We start from the raw sequence: 11,265 nt of genomic DNA on the forward strand, positions 1-11,265 counted from the left end.
ACTTCAGTTATAATAAATAATTTTGTACAATGAAACAAAAAAGTTAATTTAATTTTCAAGTTTATAATAAAGGATGATTTCATAAAATTACAGATCATTAATTATTATTTTTTCACATTTTATGACCTAAGTTTCGATCTAATGTGCCCACGCAGTAAAAATTTTCATATAAATTTTTTACTGTTTTTAACTCCTTTAGGGTTTAATTTCATAAAATCTTTTCTTAGTACATCTAAACTTTTCAAAAGGAACACACCCTCAAATTTTTAAGATTCTAACATCAGTAGTTTTGGCTCTGCATTAATTATCCTATCAGGACTTGTTCTTTTATATATGAGTATATAGATGACTAAACTACATAATAAGTAGGTAGTTTTCATTTGATTTGTTACCCTTTTTTAATCTCTTAAAAAAATCATAAATAAGCAAAAAATGCACTTTCTCGATCTTAAAATGTATGTTCAGCATTGATAAAAGTTACCAAAATGATTAATTTACTGTGTTTTGTTATTTCTTACTCCTGTTTTTAGGTATTCGGTATTCAGCCGAATACTGAATAGTGGCCGAATATTCGTTACATCACTAGTAAATATATAAAATTACTTGTCCTGACTGACTGAGTGATTGATTCATCATCACCCAAAGCAAACTGCTGAACCTAAAGAGGTGAAATTTGGTACACAGTGTGTGTTTTCATGACATACCCTAAGAAGGAATTTTTCGAAATTCCCACACGGAAAGAGGATTAAGGCTTATTGTATTATTTTAGATGTGATTTTTAGTCTTCACTGAGTACTTTGAAATGTTATCAATTTAATACACTTGACATTGTTATAAATATTTTTATATATTTCAATTTTTTAACCAAATGTTCAAACCGTTTTAAATTCAAATTTGTTATTACTTATTGGTTTGTCAGTGGTAGGTATTATATAACAATTACTATGGTTTTTGAAATACTGAATATAAATGGTGTTACTAGCTGTTACCTGCAACTTTGTCCGTGCAGATTTTGCAAGCAAACGCTGCTTGCAAAATCCGCTCGGACGAAGTTGCAGATAACAGCTAGTATTAATAAAATTGTTAAAGAAAATAAATGATTTTTTAGGTACATTGGACTTATACCACTTTCAATAACAACAAATTGTGAAAAATGTGAATAATTACATTTTGGAAAAGCCAACTTCAATTAAATTATAAATTGTATTTTTGTGCTGCAATTTGAAAAGATAATTTGCCTGTTTATTTTTAATCTTGAGAACAGAGTTAAAAAGAAGGATAATTAAAAAATGGTATTGGTAATTCTCAACTTGAACTACTTAGCACAAGATGATGGCTTAATTACCTTGAATTATAGATATTTGTAGAGAAGTTATAAACACATTTGTCTTAATTTATACTGTAAGAGAAACTAATATTTAATGGAAAATACATAATCAGGCAGGCAATCTCTTTTATGGAAAAGGAAGCATTTTATAAAGAAAAAAATTCTTTATAAAATGCTTCCTTCTTCTTCCCATATTTAAATAGGGTAAAATGTAAAAGGAATTATTCATCTGTTTCCAAGAGATCCTGCAATGATGACCACTGCATAACTCAGAGATTTGAGTCTCATCAATAATGCAGAAAAACCACACGAGTCGTGAAGTGCATTGTTCAGACTTTGGTTTTCGAGCATTTGTTTTGAATGTAATACAGCTGTATGAAAGTTTCTCACATACTACAATAAAAAATGAATGACGTGTATCCTCAAAGCTCTATGAACTTTACTGAGAATAATACCAAAGTTGTTTTGGAGAACAATACTATATGTCATTGTATGCAAGATATATTTATGACAAGTCAGGAGGAGAAGGAAATATTATTTATAATTCTTCAATTTTGTGCCTGATAACCAATTTTTCTCTGGATTTGATAAAATATGAACAGAATTCAACAAATTGAAATACCTGAAATAGGAGATACTCCTAATGGCAACAATAAAAATATTTGTTATATTTTGAAAAGACACTATTTATAATTAAACTTTTTTTCATTTTGAGTAATCAATTCATAAAATATTTAAGATTTTAATTCATGAGATACAGTAGAATCTCTTATTGTAATCACTTTGGGACTACCCTGTGTATGTGTTAGTGAAAATTGAAAGTAAATAAATAATCTCTGACACTTAAAAAGAAAATAATTATGTTCAATCTTCAGTTTTCTTTTTTAATTATATTTTGGGTCACCAGGGACAGGTTGCAAGAATTCACTGATGTCTATTACTAGAAAGGACAAAGGTAAATGCCACAATTTTGTCAGATCCTCCAGGAATTTCATTAAAATTTTGCTAATTATAGGGAACTGGATCCTCACAAAAGCTTAATAAACTTTGCTTATTGTTTTAGGATATGCTAATCCTGATAACAGTATTTATGATTACAATAAGTGGATTCTATTATAATTTTATTTCTAAAACAATCAAATTCTAACCTCATTTTGTACAGGTGACCAAAGTGATAAAGGTAGGTCCATGATATATAAAGTTCCATTTGCATCACTGATAGCTAACACATGAGATTTATCTATAAAAAATATATTATTCAAAAAAGTTACATCAAATCAAAAATAACATCTGAACGATACTAACCTTTCATAATTTTTGGTTTAATTTTAGTTATGAAATTAGCAGAAACATTTTGAATTAAAATGGGTTCGTGAGTTTGGTGTAAAATATCCCATACTTCTATGTTTCCATTGCTTTGACCAATAAATATAATTCCTGGTCGGGTTAGTGACCAATGACCGGCTGTTCTTTCACAAGTCCCACATGATGATTCAAGCAAAGGACCATACTGAAATAAGAAAAGCAGTATTATACAATTATTAAGACTATTTAAAATCTAAATATTTAAATTTAACAGATACTGGTATATCTGACTTCCATATTGCCATTTTCCATCCTCCTACTACTAAATATACATCTTGTATGAAAGGAGAATGTTGAATTGTATTTACAAATCCTCCTATTTTACATTCAAAATAAATTGGTGAAATACCTAAAAAATTGATTTAGTTAAAAGTTATTTTCATATTCTTTAGAAAATTTTTAAAAATTATTTACATTCAGTTAGCTGTCCAGTGGCATCACATGGTATTTTCCAGTCACCATAAAAGATATCGCCATTCTATTGTGAGTAAAAATTATATTCAAATTTGATTTATATATCAGTGAGTTTCAAAGTAATTATAATTCTTACCACATTGCCACCAATAAAATTTGATGCAGGAGGAGCAGATTTTCTTATCTCATCATTTGAATTTTCTGATAAAAGAAACCAATAAGAAAAAATTATATATGAGCATTAAGCTTAAGAATTTCAGAATCGTTACCTTTAATTTCAAAAGAAAATACAGATACATTGTTTTGTGCACTATCAGCAGGTGGTGCAAGTTTTACCTAAAAATAAAATATTGAAATAATTTATAACTTAAAAACCACTGCCAAATTAGCAGAAAGATTAAATTTTTTAATTTATATATCTTTTATTTAGTTTAACTGTTAAATCAGATAAGTGATTCTTAATCTTTTTTGGGGTCAAATGTTGAGTTGAAATCCCCCACTTGATCTTTTTAACACACTCCACTATAGTGTGAAGTGTTTTTGTGTGTGTGTCAGACGTGCATGCGCAATAACTGTTCACTTTTGTTACCTAAGTGTTATGTTCCATTCAATCCATTCATTGCGCAAAAGGAAACTGACCATTTTCACTTATGGTCACTGTAAGCTATAGTAAAAACTACCCGGTTTCTCTGGAATCTATAAATCACATCCCTTACTGCATATTCAGTGAAAAATTCTTCTGAACAACTACTTGATTCTACGAATTTATAAAATAAATTTTAAACAAATTAATATTTGATTCATTTTTGTGGAGCATGCTATCAGATTGTCTCCTAACTCCTTTCCTTGATCATCTTCCTGTCCATGTAAACAAACATACACAATTTTTACTTCCATTTAAATTATACTTGTGTAGAGATAACAAACAAGTTTGAGTAATGAACTTCATATAGTTGCAAATTCATATATCATGGGGGGAGAAAAATATACTGAGGAGCCAGTGTATTGAAACTCCTCTAGACATATATATCTGTGCAATTCAAATAGCTGTTGCTCCAGTTTGATGTGTGATAAATCAAATTGTAATTTGAAGACCTCTCTGGTTGGTAGATCATAGAACAGCAAGGAGGAAGACTTTGTTGTGTGTTTTCTCTTCACAGTAAGCATTGTAGAATCTATTAATGAACCAAATGATCTTTATTGATTAAACATATTTTTGTGTTAAATTAACCAAAACAATTGGTATGAAAATTTATTTCTGATAAATAAATTATTCTATTAAACAGGCATTTATTAAATTTTTTCACACAAATTTTTTTTTTTTTATCATTTTTCATTCTCCTGTTTTGATAAATAAAGCAAAATTAAAGTTACAATTTCAACAAAATAAATATTTGTTTACTTACTGAATGTATTGGACTCCATGTTAAATCAAGTGAAGTATAAATGCTAATGTGAGCCTTAACTACAGAAAACAATTCATCTTGGTGAGTTTTCTTCTCTGGTCGAATATCCCATATCTTGATGAAACTAAAAATAGTTATATCTTATTATTGATATTTTCTTTCATAAAAACCAAAGAAGGAAATTGTTCAGAATAACAGTTATTAGAAACGGATGTAATCTTCATATATGCTTTATTCAAAAAAATTCCTTGTCCTCAGTTATATGTAAACTATCTACACAGAACTGTATTATGATCTCTCAAAAAATATTTATTCCAAAACTTGCTACCATGTGAATGGAAATGATGAAATTATTACTATGACAACCTAGTTTGAATCACATTTTTCTTAAAATATAGGAACTGTTCTACTTTCAGCACTGGGGTGAAATCAACGTTACACTATCTGGAACTTGTGACCGGTGCTCTACATGTATATAATATACAATATATACATGTAGAGCACCAGATAGGTCATAGGTTCCAGATAGTGTAACGTATATTTTTCTTATTTGTCAATGCCAATATTCTTATCCTTTTTTATTTATACAAAAAACATCCAATAATGATTCTAATATACCCTATTGTTGAGAACTGGGATATTAGAATATTCCATTTTAAATAAAGTCGATATTCCTCTAGTCAATAAAAATAAAATTTATATATAAAAACGGAAAAAAATTAATTTCAATATAAATTACAAAAAATTATCAAAAATATATAATTTGGGAGGTAACTAAAGTTTTTGATACTTGCTTTACTAATTACTTAGGTAATTTCCTACATTTTTAAAAATTATGTCATCTCAAAAAATAACAAAAAATTTATTAGTTAGAATATTAACTATAATTTCCAATGTAAAATTATGACAATACATAATGAATGCTGCAAAATTTAGCTGCATAGCTAACACTGATCAATATCATATTACATGGATGCTGAAAATAACAAAAGATAACTATCATCATCCATCCTGTCCAATAAAACAAGTTTTTCTTAATCTTAAACTGTCAATAAACAAATCTAATTTATAGATCTTTATAACTAAAAAGTACCAGTTAAACTTTTGCAAACAACTGTGTTTCTGATTTATGAAGATTTCAAAATTTAAGACTACTAGTTGTTTTCCAGTATTTTATACATTTCATCATTTGCATAGATTATTATATCATCTCGTATGTTGATTGCATCATATGCATTCTCTGCTGGTATAGATAAAGGCGCATGTATGGTTTTTGGCAGTTGTTGACTCGATTTTGGCATAGACAGTGCTGTACTATAATTATTATAATGGGTAAGAAACCTTCACTCACTGTTGCAAAAAGAGCAGAAAAATAGTGACCGTGTATAAAGTTGATTTTTCTGAACGTCAAATGAGTTCTAGAGTAAACGTGAGCATCTAAGACAACTGTTCATCAAGCTATCAGTAATAGTAGTAGTCTCCTGAGAAAAACCTCTCCATTTGATGACCATGTTATAAGAAGAATTGTTGTTGATCACTAAGAAGCTCCTGCAATAAAATTCCATTAAATTTGCTTTTTTTGTGTGTGGTCTTAAAGTTTTGCAAATGACTGTATACAATCAAAAATTAATACTAAACTAAGAATGTAAAATTTATTTACAGTATTAATCTATATTTCACTAGATGATAACATGAATCTGTAGTATTAAATAAAAATTCTAGTCACAGTATCATTCCATAATATAAAATCATATGTTCAAATCTTAATTTTATATTTTTAAAGAAAATGTTAACTAAATTATTTATACTCTATTGAAACTCCAGAAAAGAAATGGATATGAGAGTTTATTTTTATATTATACTTTAGCAAATATTTCAGCAATAGTTTATTTAATAGCAATTTTGTTATAAACTTAAAGATGAAACAGTAAGAAATTTGAAAACAAATTCAAAATCAGTTTTATGAGATTAACAAATTAAAATATTTTATGTTCAATGACTTTCATACCCATCAGAACCTGAAGTCATTAGTTGCACAGAAAATTTTAATTTGCTCCAAGAAACATTTCCATTTTCCTTCACCTATAACAAAAAATAAATTTTTATGAAATTGTTCAATTTTTTTTCTAACTTAAAAGTCGTGAAGCAAATCAACAACCTCTACATTATTTGGGAACCATTCTAGATATAAAATGTCTGATAGATGTCCTTGATCTATGCCAGATGATGCAACATGCTTGATAATTGGCACTTCTTGAATTTCTTTTTCATATATTGAACACTAAATAACAATAAATTTATACTATTTAAAATAAATTTAATATTGACAGATATATTCTTTATATAAAATTTATTATCTGCTTAATAAACAAACTATTGAAATATCTTCAACAGTCAAATAGATTAGTAAACTGATTTTATTCATCTTGTATTTGTATTAAAAACATTTTTTTACTTTTGTTTAAAAGTATCTAATAAACAAAATTTTCAAAACTCAACAGATCTTTTAGGATATTTTAAATACAAAAATATTACTCATTATCAATTTACTATTTAATATGAAATTATTTTTGGACATTTATCTTTAATATACAAAAACTAACCAATCATTTGACAATATTAATTAGTGAAAATTATGAAAATGTAGTCAATAAGTGGTATATCTACTGTAGAAATGTATTAAACTGATTAACATAATTAATTTTCAAAAAATTTTAGATATATCAATAAAAAAACTTACTATTTGAGATTTAATCTGATGCTGAGGCTCAGTCAGTTTTTTTAATTCTTTTTGATACGATGTGAGATCCCATAAAATAAGTTGGCCATTAATACATCCTCCAGCTACCAAATTGGGATTGGTAGGATTAAATTGAAAGATCAAAACATCATCAGGTGCTTCTAACAAGAGCTATACATATGAAATAATAATATATAGTTAATTATTTGTTTTTTCATTTAAGTAAAAGTAACATACTGATGATACTTTTTGAATTTCTTATATGTAACTATGAGGAAAACTAAGTATAATTAATTAAAATTTTAATGTCAATTTTCAATTAACAAAAAATACTAGTTTTCTGATCTTTGTTCATATAAAATATATTATGTTACATCTTTATATAATTGTCTTTAATAAATTATTTTGAACAAGCAAAAATTATTGTGACATTGTCACAATGCAGGGCTGCAATTTCTAATCATATTTTTAACTTATTTAATTTAAACTATATAATCTGGATCTCAAATTATTAGTATATTGCCCCTGTACATCATACTTTTCCTGACAACAACAGAGGCATGCTGTTCTGGGAAAAATTATTGAATTGAAATCACATAACTCAGGTCTATACTGGAAGTTCGTGTATAGCTTATTGGTTCCTCCTGCTTCTAGCTTTCCAAACCTGGTTTTGACTTTCATCTATCTAGCTGACAGACAGACAATGGGAATTTATAGGTCTACAATTTTTTCAAATTGTAACACAATTAAAGATAAAAAATTAAATGGAATTAAATCATTATAGTTGCACTTATTTTTAGAATATTTATAATAATAATAATATTTATTATGGTAAATCAACCAGTTTCTACTCACTTTTGGATTTATAGGATCAATGAAACTCCAAAACAGAATCAAACTGGGTTGAAGAGTGAAATAAGCAAATTTGTCTATTCTTTCATAAAAACTGTATGATTTAATACAGGAAGCAACAATAATGCCTAAGACAATTATTCAATTTTAGAAAACTTTATTTTCATTTTAACAATATATTAAACTATATTTTTAAAACATACCATCAATTATGGGATACCAGCTAATATGACTTATCATTTTCTTTATACTATATTTAAGAGAAGTAAAAGATTGAAAAATCTGAAATAGAAAGTAAAAAATATTGAATAATTAAAACAAATTAAATTTTAAAATCAATTAATTTTAAATCTTAACTTAAATTTTTATTTATTAAAAATATAATGTAATACTTAAAACCTAGCTTCTTCAAGAAGAAATAATTTTAATTGGAAATAAATTGTATTAAATAATGAATTATAAAAAATATAATATTTTCAAAAAATAATCAGATCTTTTGCAGTCATTTGATAATCTTTTTATACCTTTTTAAGAATAAAAAATATCTTCATTATTTCAAAATAAAAACTGTATCATAACTATGATTTTATCATTTTTGAATATAAATAGAATTAGAATATAAAAATTCATAGAAGAATTGATTCAGTAAGATCTGTTAATTTTTTTTATTAGAGACTAAAAGAATAATTTATATAAATATTTAAAATAGAAACTGTATTTGTTAAAATATGATTGTCAAAAGATATTTTACATATGTCATATTGTAAAGTACAGTCAATTTGAAGGATTTCATAAAAAATGTATTTCACTAACCTTTAAACTTCAGCAGATATATGTTAAAACAAATGCTTTCAACTGTTTCAAGCCCTTCTTCCAAAAATTAGAACTACACTTGAAATTCTTAAAAGTCCAGTGTTCCAAATAAAGAAGATTGTTACCAGAATTTCAAAAATGAATCATAGTTCAAACACCAAAAAGATTGTTAAATTTTTATTTATGCTGTATTTCTTCAATGTATTCAAATGGCAGTACTCCATCTTTTAAATTTTGTAACAATCTTCTCTGTCTGGAACACCAAACTTTCAAGCATTGTTCTGTTTTTTGAAAGATTATCTGATGAGAACCTTGAAAAGGTCAAAAATGTTTGTTTTAATAAATATCTGCTGAAGTTTAAAGGTTAGTCAAATATATTTTTAGATATATCGCATATTTAACTTTAATTCTTTCTTTGCAACAATGCACAAAGTTATCATAACATGATATACTTAAAAATTAAATAATAAAAGAATGTTATACTAATAAAATTTTCAAATAATTGTAACTGTAAATCTGATTTCACTTTTATATGATCAGTAGAAAATTTTGGTGGCTGAAATTCTTCTTCACTAAGTTCTAACCAGTCATCTTTGAAGATATCAGAAGTTAAGTTTTCATTAATAATTTTAAGCATTCTGTAAATAAAAAAACCAAGTTTAATTAAAACACTATCTAATTTTATATATGCTACACTATAATAATAATAAAAAGAAATTATATATATAATTATATTGGTTTTTAAAGAACAGTTACAATTTAGAATATGAGTCATTCTTTTTGAAAATTTTCAATTTAGGAATCAGTTATTTTCAGTCATTTTTCTTAAAAACAACCTCAAGAAACATTACTGATATATATATATTATACATATACAACAATTTTTATCTAATTAAAATCTTATTAAAGAACATTCATTGCATTATTGTTTAATAAAATATCTTACTACACAAAGTTTTAAAAATATCAAATTTATTTTTATTATAAATTTATTCTTCTTCTCTATTTCATATTTTTCCATGAATTGGTATTGTTTCTCCTCAGACTAATACTAGGTCATAGAATACATTTTAGAAAATGCTGATGTAAACTATATTTTTTTCCTTCCAGAAAAAAAAAAATTGTAATGTTTGTATAAATCAGTGATTCTCAAAGCAAGGGTTGTGCAAAATATTTGGGAGGTTGCAGAAAAATTGATGACAGATCAATTTTTTTTTCAAATATTTTATAAATTTACTATGGATTCATGTTTAGAAATAGTAGATTCTTTTTGGCTTAGTGTGAAAGCAGAGTATCCACTACTCTCTTAATTATGAATTAGCAATGGCAGTTCTCTTACGATTTGCAACCACTTATATGTGTGAAATGGCATTTTCAGTAATGACCAACATCAAAACAAAGCAGCGCTCTTGTCTTTGCAACATAGAAATCGCTATGAGACCTGCACTGACTGATATTAAACCCAGATTTAATTTATTTTTCTTGAAGTATGCTTTGTGATTCAATTTCATGCTAGATGCTGAAATAAGTGGACTAGGGTTTATCACCACTTTAATAAAAATATCACCCAAATATCTTGCTATCACTAAACTTGAAATTGGTGACAGTTTTACAAGTAACTACAAATTTCTCTTTTTTTGATGATATGAAACCGTGCTTTGCTATTTGTTTATGCTTCTGACACAATATAGTGCTATAAATTAAGACACTTGGCGGATTTTCTCATCTTTATTTAGTTGATACGTGTGGAAAAAATTACACGTTTCGAGCTCTTAAGCCCCTCTTCAGTCAACTAAAACATTTAAAAAGGATATAACATACACATAAAAAGGAATACACAAGTTTTGTAAAATTTTTAAAAAATAAAACATACCTATCCATACAGGTTTTATAAATTAAAGTAGCAGTTTACTTTCGATATTTTTTCAGCAACATCAGCTTATTCACAGTATTTTTTCTTGTAGCCTACTATAATATTAGGAGAGTATACAACGTATCTATATAAAACTATACATAAGTTTTATAGTATCTATAAAACTATATTTAATTAAGGCATACCTTGAGTACGGCTGTTATTAAGGTTGTACTGTACAAAATTGATTATACCTTTTACTTATAAAACAGTCTTACAAAATCCTTGGTCTAAAATATACCTTAGACAACAATTATCAAATTGGTATACAATTGATTATGCTTTTTACTCATAAATCTGTTTTACTAAATCCTTATTTCCTTTGATAAGCATTGACAATATAATACGAATTTACATAACTTCTACAATATAAATTTACATATCTGACATCTACTATATTTTTACAATATATGATTGTTGATTTATTTAACATTAC

At 26.3% G+C, this 11,265-nt stretch overlaps 1 protein-coding gene across 3 annotated transcripts in view; it reads right to left on the reverse strand.

Annotated features, from left to right (window-relative positions):
* LOC111620520 (WD repeat-containing protein 63-like) overlaps positions 1-11,265 on the reverse strand; it is a 16,242-nt gene that overhangs the window by 3,508 nt on the left and 1,469 nt on the right. For all 3 annotated transcript variants that reach the window (XR_002755926.1, XM_023362448.1, XM_023362447.1), the window contains exons 2-14: positions 9,444-9,555; positions 8,308-8,386; positions 8,108-8,232; positions 7,253-7,423; positions 6,671-6,793; positions 6,521-6,594; positions 4,513-4,636; positions 3,376-3,442; positions 3,243-3,307; positions 3,107-3,170; positions 2,911-3,041; positions 2,633-2,837; positions 2,476-2,567 (exon numbers count right to left, since the gene is read on the reverse strand). Coding sequence is in view for 2 of the 3 variants with exons in the window: in XM_023362448.1 (XP_023218216.1) it covers positions 2,476-2,567; positions 2,633-2,837; positions 2,911-3,041; positions 3,107-3,170; positions 3,243-3,307; positions 3,376-3,442; positions 4,513-4,636; positions 6,521-6,594; positions 6,671-6,793; positions 7,253-7,423; positions 8,108-8,232; positions 8,308-8,386; positions 9,444-9,555 (1,432 nt within the window). In the remaining variant the exon portion in view is untranslated. The remainder of the gene's footprint in view (positions 1-2,475; positions 2,568-2,632; positions 2,838-2,910; positions 3,042-3,106; positions 3,171-3,242; positions 3,308-3,375; positions 3,443-4,512; positions 4,637-6,520; positions 6,595-6,670; positions 6,794-7,252; positions 7,424-8,107; positions 8,233-8,307; positions 8,387-9,443; positions 9,556-11,265) is intronic.

This window comes from Centruroides sculpturatus, unplaced genomic scaffold, assembly GCF_000671375.1.
Source record: "Centruroides sculpturatus isolate CEXI.00-Female unplaced genomic scaffold, Cexi_2.0 scaffold265, whole genome shotgun sequence".
NCBI classification, from domain to species: domain Eukaryota; kingdom Metazoa; phylum Arthropoda; class Arachnida; order Scorpiones; family Buthidae; genus Centruroides; species Centruroides sculpturatus.